This window comes from Tyto alba, unplaced genomic scaffold, assembly GCF_018691265.1.
Source record: "Tyto alba isolate M040663 unplaced genomic scaffold, T.alba_DEE_v4.0 Super-Scaffold_38, whole genome shotgun sequence".
NCBI lineage: Eukaryota > Metazoa > Chordata > Aves > Strigiformes > Tytonidae > Tyto > Tyto alba.
Window position 1 is genome coordinate 41,348,459 of NW_024881313.1, and position 16,576 is coordinate 41,365,034.

Sequence of the window (16,576 nt, forward strand, 5' to 3'; positions counted from 1 at the left end):
CGCTGCTGCGATCGGATTCGCGAGTTCTTGTGTTCCAGGCCCCCTCGCCGGCACCTGGGCCTTGTCCGGCGGGGAGCGCGCCGGGACGCCGCCTCCGGTGTCGCGACCCCGGCGCGGAGGTGAAGCTCCAGCCGCAGAAAAGCGGGAGGCACAGCCGCCCACGCCGCGTGGGCATCTCCCCCCTCGGGGTATGGAAGCCAGGGTAGGGCTCACGGGAGGAGCTGGAGCCGCGGGTGTCCCTGGAAGGGGGACGATGCTCTGTCCTCCTCCCCTGCCGCCGGCTGGCTCGTCGCGCTTTTCGGGCTGACGCTACAACCTGATTTGGAAGGCACTCGCTGCCTCGGCGTCGCTGATGGGTCAGCCAGCGGAGAGGACCGACGTCCGTCACCCCCAGGACCGAGCGCACCCACCGGAGCTCCCCGCTGCCGGCGCCTGCCGGCCGCGCTCGTTGAATCCGGCGGGGCGGAGGGGACGCCCGGTGCAGAGGCGTTATTGGAGGGAGATGGTTCTTGGGCTCCTTTTCCTCTCTTCGCTCTGTGCCTGCTCGCCGTGGGGCTCTGGGCGCCGCTCTGCGCCCTGCAAAGCCGGCCGGGCCCCTCCGGCTTCACCGGGAGCAGCGGCTTGGGCGAGGGGCTGGGACGTGGGAACGCCACGGGAGGTCGGCGCGGAGGGCTGCGAACGCGCCCGAGTGACTTGCAGCCGGGGGGGGGGGGGCCCCCAACACACCCACGTCACTCCGATGGTTGCTTGGCCTGCGAGAAGCTCGGAGGCACCCGAGGGAACATCCCTGAGCTCCCTGCCCCGCCGCGGGAACCCTCAGGGCACGGTGGAAAAGGAAAGCCCCGGATACGGCCAGGCAACAGCGGCAGGCCCGCCCTCGGAACCCGCACCGGTGAGAAAAACAGCCGGAGCAAGAGGGAAGGGACGGGGGGAGCGGAGGAATCTCTCAGACGCTCACAAGGAACGGAACTCGAGTGCCGGGGCGACTAATGTGGAGGCTGGAGCCGGCACGGCGGCCAGAACAGCCCAGGACGGGGCTGGGGGCCCTGGGGGGACACGGTGGTTCCGCTTTGGTGCAGCCTGTGAAGTCTCGAGGGCCGTCTGTGCCGTGAGCGACCCTTGCTTCGTTAGCCGCAAAAGGCATAGGAAAGCCGACACCCCTGAATATGCTACCAAAAATTAACAAGAGCGGGTAATTACCTCATCCCTGGAAGCACCTCACCCCTCCCCACAGGAGGGATACCTCGGTCTGTGGGCTGCCCGGGGGGAGGACCCAAGGAAGGTCTGTGTAAAGTGAGGGGGAGTGAAAAAAGGGAGGCAGAGAGGAGGAGGCGAAGAAGTGAAGAGGACGGACACATCCCTGAGGAACTGGGACGGGACCAACGCAGGGACCCGCACCGGCGATCTCTATTTCTACCCATTTCTCTCTCCCTCTTTTTTTCCTTATTACCATTGGGTAACCAAGCCATACTAGATCGCTTGCCATGACGTTGCACGCTCGGCCAGTTCCCCTGTATCCCACGGGTGCAGTGTGGGAAGTAAATCAATGTCTGGACTCTGAGCCCTGGCTCGCCGGTGCCCGCTCCGCCGGGGATTTCCCAGTCCAAGTCCCTCGTCCCCCTCTTCCGAGCGGGCCGGGACACACAGAAGATCCGTAACAGCCTTTTAGAGGAAGCGCGACGGAACTTTAATGCTACGCGAAACGCAAACCACCTTCCAGGCCCCCCAGTCATTTTACAGCCCCAGGCGACGACCCCAGCCCTCAGGAACCCTCCCTCGGGGTTCAGCAGCGCGGAGCCCCGGGAGCTCCGCGATTTAACTGCGGGAACAAGCTGCCCCCCAGGCTCTGCTCCCCTCCGTCTCGCTGCCACCTCCTGCAGCGTCTTCTTCCCAACGGCCCCAGGATCAGCGCTTCCCCTCTCAAAGCGTTCCACACAAGCGGCTGTTTTCCGACGCTGTTTCACTGGTTTAGTGGACAATTAGTAACTTTAACTCACTCGTTTTCAGGCCGGTCCCTGGACTCCGGACCCTCAGCAGCCCAGGGATAACATTTCAGATATTCTCCAACCTGAAGCATCACGAATTGTTCCGCATCGATGCGATTTCTCTCCCATGTGGATTCGTGGCCACCTGTACCTCTGAGCAGCGCAGACTACACAGCTCCCACACGTCCCCAACAGCTACAGGCACCGGCGAAAGCTGTGAAACAGCTCCACAGACCATTTCAACACGGTCTGTGGAAAATAACCCCCCAACCTTCTCCCTTTTGCCTGGGAGGGGGCTCAGGACGGCCCTTTGACAGCCGCCTCCTCCCACCACGGTCCCGCACAGAGCTGGGGGATCCTGCCACGGCCCTGCCCCCTGCTCAGCCAGGGTGACAGCCCAGGGGGCTGCGAAGCCCCCGGCAGGACGGGATTTTCTATATGGAGTGCATTACAGACCCCCTGATCTCTGTGCAGGGCCAACCGGCCAACGTCATGTGTGTTTCTTGCATGTGACTTTCCTGATGCTTCATGAAACTCCTCCTGAGCACAAATCTCTTCCTGCAGAGGGGGCACTGGAAGAGCCCCTCTCCCGAGTGCCGGCGCTGGTGGTTTAGGAGATAATCCTTTCTCCTGTAGCTTTTGTCACACTCGGAGCACTTGTACGGCCTCTCTCCCGTGTGAGTCATCTGGTGTCTAACGAGCCACGAATGGCAAACGAAGCTTTTCCCACAGTCGCTGCAAATGTAGGACTTGCCCCTGACGTGGCTCGGCTGCTGGCTTGCCGGGCTGCCCCTGGGCACCAAGTGCTGCCTGCACTTGCCGCAGCCCTCCGACCTGTCCTGCGGGTGGTCCCAGCAGGGGCTGGCTAACGGGTGTTCTGCGAGGAAGCTCTCCTCGCTTTCCGCAGTCGGCTGCTCCTCTCCGTCGAGGCCGCCGTGGTCACGAAGCCTGGTCCCACCCTCAGGGTTCTGCCCGCGCTCCGGCGCCTCGCAGGAGGCAGGAGCAGCCCCCTGCCCGGGGTCTTTCTCAGCCGGGGCGCACGGCTGCGAGTGCAGCAGGTGGAACACCCTTTCGTTGAGGTTCTTCTCACACGTGGGGCCTGGAAACACCTCCCCTTCCCGGGCCCCCTGGGGAGTCGGAGGATGTTCCTGCTGGCTGGAGTTTCTCTCACATTTGCTGTACGTGCACGGTCTCTTTCCGACACTGTTTTCCTGACTACTGAAGAAATCTAAGTGCTCACCAAACCCTCGGTCGTACTGAGCGTCGCTCCCAAGGCCAATCCCAGGGGTGTTTGTTTCCATCATTTCTGAATTCCACTGACTGTCCCACGTCACTCCAGGGCTAGGATGCTTGGAAAACTTCTCTCCACATCTTCCTGGTACCTCCGAGTCACACACCGTGTTTTCAAAGCAATCTGCGGGAGGGTCCCTCTTTGTGTTTTCATTGTGCACTGAAACAGAAGATGTTAGAGTCTTTCAGTTAGGGAAGACCCTTAAGAGTATCCCTCCAAGCCTACAGCCGTGTCACGCTAACGCACAGACAAAGTAAATAAGACGGGAGGTTTTAATACTGAGGGGGAGAGCAAGCACCAGCGTTCCACTGAAACAAAACCTCCAGGAAAACAGAAGAGCTCTCTGCCATTTTTTTTTTTTTTTTTTTTAAAACTCTCCACAAACAATAATGTTTCCTCTTCACCCTCTCGCTCAGCTGCCTGAAGCGTGAGGTCCAGCAGAGCGGACGCCGACACCACCCCAGTGCTGCCGGCTGCTCTCCGCGCGCTCCTCCGAGCGCCCAGGGCCCCAGGGGTCCGAGCGGAGGCGCCGGCACCAGCTGGGCGAGGCAGCGTGGGCGCTCCCTCCCCCTCCGGCTCCCGGACCCTGGTCCCTGCGGGCCGGGCTCCCGCCGTGTCTTCGATCAGAGAGCTCGGAGCAGTGCAGAGCGCAGGGAGCTCTCGCACCTTGGAGGTGATCCCCAGGCGGGCACCCAGCTCCGGCTCGACGCAGAGGCACGCCCAGACGGAGAGCCCTCAGTCAGACTGCCTCTTCCCTAGACGTGTTTTCCCCGGAAAACATCTACGACTCCTGAGAAACCAACCCAAAAAGGCACCTGACACCTGAGCTACTTAGGCACGGCTCTAGATTTGCCATTGGACAAAACTGTTCTGCTGACCTGCAAATTCCCTCTTTCCGTAATTACTGTTTCCTGCGACAAATATCCAGCGTTTCACCTTCCAGATCACTTCCACCAATGCTCTTCAGCCCAGCTTTCTGACGCTCCCTGATTTTTCTGTCCCGTAAGACCTGTGACCCTTCCCACATCCGTGAGTTGCTACGGGGAGACTCCACTGAGCATCACAAAGGACCACGGGTCTTTCATCGGCGTCAACCAGCTGAGGCCAGTCATCTGCACTGCACAACCATCCTGAGCTCTCATTTCTCTGCCTACTGGGATATCAGCACACAAACATGTTACCACAGGCCAAGATAAAGAGTGAACGTAAAAGGCACCGGTTGCTCTACACTATCCACCTGAGGAGCTTGTCCTCTCACCCCAGTAACTCTGGGCTGTATGTGAGCACAGGCTGGAAGGTCTGGAGCAGACTGAGTCGGCGGGGAAGCCCACCTCGTGAGCTCCCTCGGAGCAGTGGGAACAGGTCTCCCTTGGGAAGGAGTTGGGTGGAGCCCATCCACCCTTGTCCCCGGGCAATATTCTGGATGACCTTTTTTGTTGGGGCAAAATCATTCACGCCGGCAGTTCCCACAGTTATCGGCATACTGGGAGTTTATCCCTTGGTTTACTCTAAAGTACCTTCATCACGTGCCGTGCCGTGAGGGTTTAAATAACTTGCATGAAGTGAAGGAATTCCAGACTACCAACGGATTTCTACACAAACATTCCTCTGCAGCCCCCACCTCAGTTATCCACTTCAGAGCTACACCGAGTGGTCCTGGGCTGTGGCCCAGGAGAATAATTAATATCCCCACCCAAATTTGCACACCCATCCCCTGAGGTTAAGCCTTGATCCAAAGATGAATCTCCCTCTGTTAACTCCACCCCAAGCATGATCCACTCCGAGTGCGCTCTGCGCAAACGCTCCTCCAAATGAGTGTCAGCGCACACGCCTCCCGACAGCACATCCTGGAACTGTTTTGCATTAAAGCTGCCTCCTCTGTTGCTGCAGGACAGCTCTCCTGCTTGGGAACGCAAAGCCAGGGGTTCACCAGTACCCGGTTTAGACCCCACTGAGCCAGATGGAAGGACTAACTTGGTCTGTAAAGCCTGAGCACACACCACTGTGCTTGCCTAAACAAACCCAAGACAGCGCCTATGACAGCTTTAGGCCAGCTGAGCGTTAAATTTTTGTGGACAAATATTACTAGCAGACTGAGGTTTGTTCCGGTTCTTTCATGGCTTACATAATAAGGTCGTAACATTTAATATAGTATAAAAACCACTCCAAATTAGGTTTACTGTCCCAGAAATCTCAGCTGAAATCCATCACTGACCTGTACTCGGACCTGTAGAGATTTCTTCTTTCTCTAAGTCTTGTCGTTCAGGGCATCGCGGCTCCTCCTCTTGTTTAATCCACGACACAACGTCAGTGGCGTAAGTCTGAAACCCTGCTCATTGGGGAGAATTTACACAATTGAGAAACACTGGAGAAAGACGCAAAGCAGGGAAGATTTGTGAGTTCATAAAGACAAGAAACGTGCAGACAAAGCCCCCCGGGGAAGAAGAGACGGGGCAATTCCTGCAGCGGGCGTTTTTGCCAGGGAATCCTCACCTGCAGCAGGGTCTCTCGGGAGGTCCTCGCCCTCTGCGCCTGGCAGCCCCCCGGCACACGCTTCTCTGCCTGGCTTGGCCTCACTTGAAGCCTCGGGCTCACAAAACGCTTGCTCTGCTAAAGGAGAAGATTCACGACAAGCGCATCGTAGCTGCGTAAACTCAGGATTTCACAGCGGTGAACGCTGCCCTTGTTTTGTTTTTTTTTTTTTTTTTGTTTTCCCCCGCGCCAAGCTCCCGTAAGCTCAGTTTCTTAATGAAACCCGACGGAAAGGTCTAAAAGTCCCGGTTTGCTACGTACACTGCAAGCCAAGTAAAATGACAGCGGAGCTGACAGGTAGAGCTGCTAACCCTTCGTAAAGAGTAAGGGCAGCCAAGCTCCAAAGCAGAATGGTTTATTTGTCACGCAAAGAGGTACCACCAAGTGAGAAGGCAAGAAACAGGTCCCTGGGCTGCGCAGCTTCCCCGTACAGCAACAGCACTGCCAAGGAGTCGTTGCGCTCGCCCGTGTACGCAGAAAAACCACAGAAGAGAAGGGAGGAGGGAAAAAAAAACAAGCCGAGGCCTCTGGATATGCAGGAGGTCGGACACCGAGACCCCGTGTGGGAAGGCTGCAGGGGACGTGGAGCCGAGGAGCTGCCGCGGCCGCTCCGATCCCCCTGGAGCCAGCGCAGGGCACCCCGTCCTGCCTCCACGCAGCCGCAGCCCGGAGCAGCCGGCGGCTCCAACCACGGACCCCCGAGACCTCCGCCTCCTCCAGCGTAACCCACTGGCCCCAAAAAGCGACTGCTGGCCCACTTCGCACTAGACATTTAACCAGCTTGGAGCCGTCGACGTGAGGAATTTAAGGGAGAATGAAACGTTTCCTGTTCCACACCGCACCGCTTGGGTGAAAACCAGCCACACGTTCTGCAAACTCCAAAACGGCCGTGGGAAGGGAACGACGAAATACCCGCCCTTACCCGTCAGGATTGGTGGCAAGTCTGTTCCAAACTTGTGAGCTTTTTATAAAAGATTTGGAATATGTGAGAAGAGGTGAAAAAAAAAAAACAAAAAACCCCACAACCCTGGAAATTAATCCCTCTGTTTCATTTTCCCTCCGAGGTAAGCAGTTACTCACCTGGGCAGGGCTCTTCGGGAGCTTCTCCAGCCTCCTCCTCCTGCTGATCTGCAGCGTACAACTCTTCCTCTTGCTTAATATGGATTATGCTGTCTTCTGTTAATAGGAACAAATGGTATTTTAATTCCATACACAAAATAAATTAAAACTCTCATCCCACCCCAGGCACAGCAGCTCTGTTCTAGCTCACATTCTAGAGGAAACCTCACTTCATTTCAGTTCTAGGTCTCGCTGATCAAAGTCTCTTAAACAGACCTAAAATATTCGTCACCAACCCCTCAGCAGATGTTTGAGCCTCAGAAACACACAAAATTTGCGTGCAATTGTAATGTCCATTTTGTTGCAGCACCCATTAGCAGTGAAAACACGCTCTACGTGGCCCGGGGAGGGGAGAGTGCCACTTGAATTCTCCTTCTCAAGTTTTGTTTCCCTTTTGGCTCTGCCAGAGTTAGGCCATTCCCTTTTCAGTCACTCTCGGTAAAGCGCACAGCACCTCTGACCCTTCAGAAAAACAGCGAGAGTTACGAATGAAACTGACTGAAAAAAAAAAAAAAGAAAAAGTCTATGAAATAAATAAGGAAAAACGGATGGGCTAATGCTCCACACGTTACTTTTATACCTCCGTAACGCAACCAGTGAATCGGAGGAACGCTTCGCACGAGTGTAAACCCAATTCCCCGGCGCGCCCGTGTGCACGGGGAATAGGAAACGCTCCCGGGAGCCAACCGGTGGCCCGGGAAACCCGGCGGTGGCCCAGCTCGGCACTGCGGGCCCGGGCCAGCTGAGAGGGGACCGGGCCAGCTGAGAGGGGACCCGGCCAGCTGCGAGGGGCCCGGGCCAGCTGAGAGGGGACCGGGCCAGCTGAGAGGGGACCGGGCCAGCTGAGAGGGGCACCGGCCAGCTGAGAGGGGCACCGGCCAGCTGAGAGGGGACCCGGCCAGCTGAGAGGGGACCCGGCCAGCTGAGAGGGGACCCGGCCAGCTGAGAGGGGACCGGGGCCAGCTGAGAGGGGCCCGGGCCAGCTGAGAGGGGACCCGGGCCAGCTGAGAGGGGGACCGGGCCAGCTGCGAGGGGGCCCGGCCAGCTGAGAGGGGACCGGGCCAGCTGCGAGGGGACCGGGCCAGCTGAGAGGGGCCCGGGCCAGCTGAGAGGGGCCCGGGCCAGCTGAGAGGGGACCCGGCCAGCTGAGAGGGGACCCGGGCCAGCTGCGAGGGGACCGGGCCAGCTGAGAGGGGACCCGGCCAGCTGAGAGGGGCCCGGGCCAGCTGCGAGGGGACCGGGCCAGCTGAGAGGGGCCCGGGCCAGCTGAGAGGGGCCCCGGCCAGCTGCGAGGGGCCCGGGCCAGCTGAGAGGGGACCCGGCCAGCTGAGAGGGGACCGGGCCAGCTGAGAGGGGACCCGGCCAGCTGAGAGGGGCCCGCGGCTCCGACACCTGCGGCTGCCGGCGGCGGGGCGGGCGGGAGCGGGGAGGGCGGGGGTCTGAGGCGGCGTCCCGGTAAGGCGGGCGGGGAGCAGATGCTCAACGCGGCGGGTGCCTCCCCCCCAAAAAGCGCCCCCGGCCGGTGGGGTTTCGGCGCTCCGCGTCGCCAATGTCCCGAGGCCACTCACCGGTGCCGGTCTCCGCCGGGTCACCGCTCCCGTCCTCGCAGCTCCCACCGCCGCACGGCCCGTTCCCACCTTCCGCCGGGGCCTGCGCGTCCCGCCGCGGCGCCTCCGGTTCGGCGGGGGCCGGGGGGCGAGGGGCGGCGGGGGCCCGCTGCCCGCCCGCCCCCTCCCGCTGCGGCCGCTCGCCGGGGCCCTTCCCGCCGGACAGCAGCGTGGGGCAGTTGCTCCTCAGCACGGCGCGGTGCAGGGCCCGCTGCCACCCGCGCAGCGCCCGCCACTCCCGCTCGCTGAACTGCACCCACACGTCCTCCAGCCCCACCGGCACCCGCCGTGCCCGGGGCCGCGCCGCTTCCCGGCCGCCGCCGGCCGCCCCTCGCCCGGCCGCCGCCCGCCGGGCCGCCCCGCCGCTCTCCAGCCGCCGCTCCAACGCCTGGAGGCGGCCGCGCAGAGCCAGCGCGGCCCGCAGCTGCCGCTCCGCCCGCGCCAGGCGGGCTTCCAGGCGGAGCAACCGCGCCGCCACCGCCTCCGCCTCCGCCCGACCGGACCGGGGCCCGGCCATGGCCGCCACCGCCTCCGCCCGACCGGACCGGGGCCCGGCCATGGCCGCCACCGCCGCCGCTCCCGGGGCCGCCGCCGCCGCCGCCGCCGCTCCGCCCCGCCCCGCGCCGCGCACTGCGGCGCCCCCCAGCGGGAGGGCCCGGGGCGGGGAGCGCGGGGCCGGAAGTGCGCGGGAAAGGGGGGGGGGGGGGGGGGGGGGGCGGAACGGGGAGAGGGGGGGGTCCCCTCGGAGCTGTGGGGGGTGAGGGCGGTCCTCTCAGTGCGGATCGGGGTGCCCTCAATGCAGATCGGGGTCCCCTCAATGCGGATCGGGGTCCCCTCGGAGCTGGGGGGGAGGTGGGGGTCTTCTCAGTGCGGATCGGGGTCCCCTCGGAGCTGGGGGGGAGGTGGGGGTCCTCTCAGTGCGGATCGGGGTCCCCTCAATGCAGATCGGGGTCCCCCTGGAGCCGGGAAGGAGGGGGGCCCCTTGGAGCTGCGAGGGCAGTGGGGGGCCCCTCGGAGGTGGGAGAGACCGGGCATCCTCTCGGAGCCAGGAAAAACTGGGGGTTCTCTCAGAGCTGGGAGGGACTGGGGATCCTCTCAGTGAGGATCGGGGTCCCCTCGGGGCTGGGGGAGCGGTGGGGGTCCTCTCAGTGCAGAGCGGGGTCCCTGCGGAGCCAGGAGGGCGGTGGGGGTTCTCTCAGTGCGGATCGGGGTCCCCTTGGAGATGGGGGGGGCAGTGGGGATCCTCTCAGTGCGGATTGGGGTCCCTTCAGTGTGGATCGGGGTCCCCTCAGAGTTGGGAGGGAGCGGGGTCCCGTTGGAGTTGGGGGGGGGGGGATCCTCTCAGTGCGGATCGGGATCCCCTCAGAGCCAGGGGGGGAGCAGGGACCCTCTCAGTGTGGATTGGGGTCCCTTCAAAGCCGGAGGGGGTTGAGGTCCCCTCAGAGCTGGGGGAGACCGGGGTTCTCTTAGTGCAGATGGGTCCCCGCTGAGCCGGGGTGGGAGCGGAGATCCTCTTAGTGTGGGTTGGGGTCCCCACAGAGCTGGGGGGGGCAGGGACCCTCTTAGTGCAGAGTGGGGTCCCCTCAGAGCTAGGAGGGAAAGGGGATCCTCTCAGAGGTGGGAGGGTCGGGGTCCCCTCAGAGCTAGGAGGGATTGGGGACCCTCTCAGAGGTGGGAAGGATCAGGGATCCTCCGAGCTGGGAGGGATCAGGGTCCCCTCAGAGCCAGGAGAGATCTGGGATAGTTTCGGAGCTGGGAGGGATCGTGGATCCTCTCAGAGCCGTGAGGGACCAGCAGCTCCTGAGAGCTATGGGGGCACAGGATCCTCGGAGCCACGAGGGATCAGGATCCCCTCGGAGCGCTGGGGGCTCAGGATCCCCTCGGAGCCGTGAGGGTGCAGGATCCCCTCGGAGCTGTGAGGGTGCAGGATCCCCTCGGAGCGCTGGGGGCTCAGGATCCCCTTGGAGCACTGGGGGCTCAGGATCCCCTTGGAGCCGTGAGGGTGCAGGATCCCCTCGGAGCGCTGGGGGCTCAGGATCCCCTTGGAGCACTGGGGGCTCAGGATCCCATTGGAGCTGTGAGGGTGCAGGATCCCCTCGGAGCGCTGGGGGCTCAGGATCCCCTCGGAGCTGTGAGGGTGCAGGATCCCCACGGAGCCGTGAGGGTGCAGGATCCCCTCGGAGCACTGGGGGCTCAGGATCCCCTCGGAGCTGTGAGGGTGCAGGATCCCCTCGGAGCGCTGGGGGCTCAGGATCCCCTCGGAGCCGTGAGGGTGCAGGATCCCCTCGGAGCACTGGGGGCTCAGGATCCCCACGGAGCCGTGAGGGTGCAGGATCCCCATGGAGCCGTGAGGGTGCAGGATCCCCTCGGAGCTGTGAGGGTGCAGGATCCCCTCGGAGCGCTGGGGGCTCAGGATCCCCTCGGAGCCGTGAGGGCCCATCCTGGCCCACCATGCCGGGGTCTCTGTGCTTCACCACGCCGTGGCTCCCGGTGCCGCCGTGGCTCCCGGTGCCGCCGTGGCCCTGGGGTCGGGTGGTGGGACCGCCGTGGGGTGCAGCCTGGCCCTGGGCCGCGGTTTGTGGGGTGCTGCTCCGCCGACGTGCTGGGGGGGGAGCTCCCCGGGGAGGTCACCCTCCTCATGGCCCCAACCGCAGCCCCCCCCCCAGCCCTCCTGGTCCCCACCAGCACCAGCAGCAGCTCACGTCTCGGGCACGTTGCGCAAGCGAACACAAAGCTGAAGGGGTTGGAAGCCTTCGTTGGGTCTTGTGCACAGCGTACGCCCTCCACGGGGAAATTCAGTAAATTCAGGTCGTCCGGAAGCATCTGGATCTCCACCGCGGGTGTTCCCCCCCCCAGAGCCACCTCCACCTAGGTTGGGTGACACCCCCGCCCTCCCCTCCATGAGCTGACAGCCGCTGTGCGACCCGCAGTCTACTCGGGCTCCCCGCCTCGCCTCATCCTCCTCATCCGGCGCATTTGCTGAACTGTCTGGCCACCAGCTGTGCGAAACGGGGGGCCCCCCCCCCCCCCCCCTCACCCTAAGGGGTGACCAGAACCACGAAGCTCACCGTTCGCTTGCTAACATGACGGTGTGGCTGCTGAGCGCGTTCTCGCTGCGGGCAGGTCTCGGGATGGCGTGGAGTCACGCCGCAGGAACCGGGTGTCCGACCTGCGGGACGACGCGCTGCGCTTACCTGCCGCCTTTAACTCTTGCCTGGGTGCCCCACGGCCACCGGGAACCTGCTCCTGGGCCACGGGAGGCTGGTGGGCTCGTGCTGCTCCTGGGGACATTCCGCTGGGATGCTCCACGGGCCCGCGCTAAGGGTGGCTGGGGCAGAATTCCCCTCCCGTGCTCAGAAAGGATCAGGCCCATCCCAGGAAGGGACAGAAAGGGGCTTGAAGCGCCTGACAAGGGTGTTAGGTGACACGTATTGTGACAGGTACCTGGCTCGGGTCCTCTTGGGGAGAGCCAGGCTGCCCGAGCGTGGCTTCTCTGCGCTCCCATGCGGTGTTCTTGTCTCGAGTTTGATCCTTACGTAATGGGTGCGGGAGAGCCGGCGTACCTCTCGGAAATGCAGCGTCCCACGGGCTGCAAAGGATCCCTACCTCTGCTTGGCAAGACACAGAGAGGCTTTTATAAACAAAAATCTGAAGTCATAAAGCAATTACAAAAGCACAGAGTTGCTCTAACAACGGCAAGTACTTGCAAAATGAACAAACAGAAGCCCGAGCTGCTCTTGAGGGAAATAGTTCGCATTTGTCAGAACTTGAGAATCCAATAAGACATTGCTGTCCTGAGTGCACCTGGGTCAGTTTATTTTTTTTCCTCTCTCTTTTTCCGTGCATGACTTTGCCTTCTTTTGTGAAGAGTATCTCAGCTTATATATCTGGCTTTGCAGTGGAGGCTGCTGTCCCACTCCAGCTAAGCCAGAGAGCCCAAGTGACAGAAAGTCGGGAAAAAGTTGCACGCTGAGAAGCGTCACCCAAGGGTGACAAAAGCCCAGCGCTTGTTCATGGAAGGTGGAGCGACTCCACGGTGCATTGCAGGGCGGGTGTAGACCTTGTGCTCACACAAAATTCCCTCCTTCCCCCCTACTCTTGCTGCTGCTCTTTCCTGTAAGCATCACATTATCCGTGCAGGGGGAGGATTCCTCTTCTTAGTCTTGGAAAAGCAGCGCATTTCTCTGTCAAGTGACATTTCTTCTTGGATTCTGGGCTGAATTTTTGCAACTGAAGCAGCACGAATCTCAAAATAGCTCTGAAATTTGTTATAAAAATACATATTTGTCTCGGAAATACAGGGGAGTTGGGCTAGGATACGGAAACTATGACTCACTGTGCAAAATACTGCTTCAGCTGGATTATAAACGGCAGCATCAAGAAGTGATGAAACATGGAGCACACCAAGTGCTTCTGTTGCGCAGACAGCGGTTAACATATGAAATCTCCCAGTGAAAAAGGGGAGTGCTGCTGAGATGGCCTAACCCTCCCCAGCTCACGTGCCTGAAACGCCCGTCTTTTCGCTATCTGAACACCAGTTCCAGCAGCTGCGGCTCCAGAGACGCCTCTCAGCTGTGAACACAGCATCAGAGGCCATTCAGCTTCTTAATTGTCTTTTAACTAATGGTTAAAACCCAAAAGTCTAATAATAATGAAGTGGTAGGAGGTCAGCACTGGAACACACACAACGATAGCGCAGCAGGGAGGAGAGATGGCAACGTGGCAGGACTTTGATGTTTCCTGCCTTTGTCCTTTCTCAAGACACAGAAACAGCCCAGAAAAGGCTCCTGTAGTTGTGCGTGTGCAGAATAATCTAGGAGTGCTGCTGAAGCGACCCTGGCTAAGATCCGGGATGTTCTGGTCACCGGGGAATCGGTGGCAAGTGCCCCTCTGCGGCTCTGTGTGGCCAGCCCTTCCCATCTTCGTCCCAGAACACAGCCAGCTCTTCTGGGCTCGGCCGGGCCCGACCCGCAACGACTGCAACGCTGCGGTTGCCGAAAACTCTCTGCTGGCAGCAGGATCGATGTGCTCAGCCTGCAGGACGGGAATTGTACCATGAGCTTACTTACACCCTATTTTTAGATATCCTTACCATTCACGGCCCGTTTGGATCTCAGATACACACAGGGAAATCAATTATCCTGCTCAGGTTCTACCACAATATCAAAAAAAAAAAAAAGAAAAAAACAATGAAAACCCACTCAATTATTTTTTCTGTTTCAAGGTAGACTTTTGTCTCTCCATCCGTAAGCGACGACAGTACAAACTGCCACTTATTGTCAGGTAAAATGATTTAAAAAAAAAAAGGCCAAAAAAAGAAGCACTTAGAACTTCACAGCTTTAATCTGCTCAAGTTTAATGTCACTGTTATTAAAAATCAAGTATCTACTGCTGCAAATTTAACTGGGATTTTACAAACAGACAGAAACAAGTTCCCTGCCTTGAAGGCTCACAGTCTAAGTAGTAAAAGTGTAAAACAAAGAAGCAGTTTAACCGGAGTTGGTAGGAAACCACTGGAGAACTGATTAGTTTACCTGCTTATCGGAGAAGACCCAAACTGCTCGTCTGGGTATCAGACGCCCCGTACTGCCAACGGCCAGGAGACTCCTTCAGCCCGCCCAACAGCCCAACAGCAGAGAAAAACTGGTCCCTGTTTGCTGCTTTATGCCCACGAACGGCCACAGAGCACTGAGAAGTGGCAAAACGCAGAACCCTCTGCCCTCACAGGTTTCTTATTCGGGGAAAAAAAAAAAAAAAAAAACCAAAAAAAAAAACCAAACATGCACCGCGAGGGGCTCACCACACACAGACCTACTCCGACACGTCGGGAGCAATGAAATTAAAGCCCGAAGTGGCCGGGCTGAAGCGGGCGTGGGAGGGCTCCTGCCTGACGGCAGCGCAGGTGACAACGGACCTGGAAACAGGTTCAGTGGCCCTGGGTGCCCGGAGGAGCTGTGGGTGCCCCCTCCCTGGAAGGGTTCCAGGCCAGGTTGGACGGGGCTGGGAGCCCCCTGGGCTGGGGGAAGGGGGCCCTGCCCGGGGCAGGGGGGGGCACTGAATGGTCTTCAATGTCCCTCCGAGCCCAAACCATTCGAGGGTTCTATAAGAGACCTCACTCCTTGGCCAAATGAGTTTCCAGACTAAAACCCCCGCTACAGCAGCCAGAGGAACATCTCTGCGGCTGAGAGGATGAGCCAGCCACCTGCACCCCCCCCTTGGCAGACACTTTGGGGCCAGGAGGCAATGGGAGGGGTTTCCAAAGCCCAATTAGCGATGAGGAAAACGAGCAGCAGGTTTAAAACAGGCCAAGCACCCTTGAAGTAGCACCACGTATTTGGGCAAATTGTTAAACGCGTTTCAGGTGCTGGGCGTTTTTTTCTTACCCGTTTGGGATCCGATGAAAGCTGACCCCCAAGAACAAAAAACATCCGCGCTCCGAGCTACCAGGAGGAGAGGGAGATGAAGGCAATAAGGAAGTACAAAGAAAAGAAGTGTTAATGTACGGGCAGTCAGCAGGAAGCAAACCCAACACTCAGGTCGGCCTGGGGGTCCAGCTGTGCCCCACCGCTGGTTTACAAGTGATTTCCCCATTCAGTTCTGCTGGGAGTGCCGGAGAGGTATGAGGAGGAGTTTGGGCGATGCCACCTCCTTTGGGTGTGTCGTGGTTTGAGCTGGGTCAGCAGCCAACCACAATGCAGCAGCTCTCTCTCCCTTCCCCTCCGGCAATGAGAAGGGACAGAGAGCCAGGCTTGGGGTTCGAGATAGGACTGGGATGGGGGAAATTCCCCTTTATGATCACAAGCAAAAGGCAGACTCGTTAGGGGAAGAAAAAAAGAACATACATTTATTACAGACACTAACAACACATAACAGAGTAGGACAGTGAGAAGCATTGCCACATCTTGAGAACACCTTCCCCCCACCCCTCCCTTCTTCCCGGGCTCAGTTCTGCTCCCGATATCTCTACCTCCTCCCCCAGTGGCGCAGGGGCAGGGAATGGGGGGTGCAGGCAGCGCTGCCACTTCCTTCATCTTCAGTGAGGGGAGTGTCCAAAACTTGTTCCCCCTGCTCCATCGTGGTCCCCCTCTCACAGCAGACAGTCCTCCACAAACTTTCTCTGACATGAATTCCTCTCACGGGCCGCAGCGTTCCCCACACTGCTCCGTCATGGGTCACTAACTTCCTCCGACTGGATTCCCTCCCACGGCTGCAGCCCTTCCCAAGCTGCTCCGGCGTGGGACTCCCCCGCATGCTGCAATCCTCCCAGCACTGAATTACAGCAGCGGGGCTGCCTTTTCCCACAAGATCCTGGCCTTCTTCGGGCACAGCACCTTGATCAACCCGGTGGAAGCCACAGGCCACAAATCAATGTCTGCCCCACCGTAGATCTCCATGGGTGGCAGGGGGGGCCGCCCTGCCGTCTCACCACAGGATACAGGGGGGTCTCTGCTCCGGCACACCTCCCCCCTCCTTTCTCCCTCCGTTCCTCCACTGACCTTGGTGTTCATGCAGCTGCCCCAACTCCTCCTCACCAGTCCCACTGCTCCTCACCACGTCCCTTCTTAAATACGTTATCGCAGAGGCGCAGCCGATTGGCTCAATTTCCCAAACAGAAGTGGAGCTGACGTGGAGCTGGGGGAGCTTCGAGAAGCTTCTCACAGGGGGTTCGCCCCGATAGCCCCCTCCCCTGCCACCAAAAAACCCCACCACTCACTCAACCCAGGACATGTGGCGTACCACCGCCGCCAAGAAGAAAAGGGCAGTGGTGCCAAGGTGAATCCCAATCCTGCTTCGCCTGGATCTTCGGGATAAATTGCCAGAGAGCCCTTAACGCTGAGCAGCAGCCTCTCTCCCGCCTCCTCCCGGGGCTGCACAGCCTGGGAGCTGTGCGGCAGAGCTTTCCTCGCGCTGCGCGTGGCCGCACAGTTCCTCTCGCGCGGGTCGATCTTCTCGTGCCGGAGGAGGTGCCGCTTTCGGGGTGAGGCGCTTTGGGCGCTCGCTGCGCCGGTGCGGCCTCTCCCCTGCGTGGATCCTCTGATGCC

The 16,576-nt window shown here is 60.1% G+C and overlaps 1 protein-coding gene across 5 annotated transcripts; it reads right to left on the bottom strand.

The window, feature by feature from the left end:
• Positions 1-1,663: 1,663 nt before the first annotated feature.
• Positions 1,664-9,125, bottom strand: LOC116964988 (zinc finger protein 282-like). 5 transcript variants are annotated; one of them, XM_042801649.1, is made up of 6 exons: positions 9,058-9,125; positions 8,496-9,015; positions 6,889-6,984; positions 5,770-5,886; positions 5,492-5,605; positions 1,664-3,435 (listed from the first exon to the last, which is right to left on the bottom strand). In XM_042801649.1, exons 1-6 carry the CDS (start codon positions 9,091-9,093, stop codon positions 2,420-2,422), a joined length of 1,899 nt encoding a protein of 632 aa, XP_042657583.1. In that variant the 5' UTR covers positions 9,094-9,125; the 3' UTR covers positions 1,664-2,419. The 5 variants fall into 5 exon arrangements, with proteins under 5 accessions (XP_042657583.1, XP_042657586.1, XP_042657585.1 ...); XM_042801652.1 differs by having other exon boundaries at positions 5,770-5,883; positions 8,520-9,066; XM_042801651.1 differs by having other exon boundaries at positions 8,520-9,066.
• Positions 9,126-16,576: the final 7,451 nt, after the last annotated feature.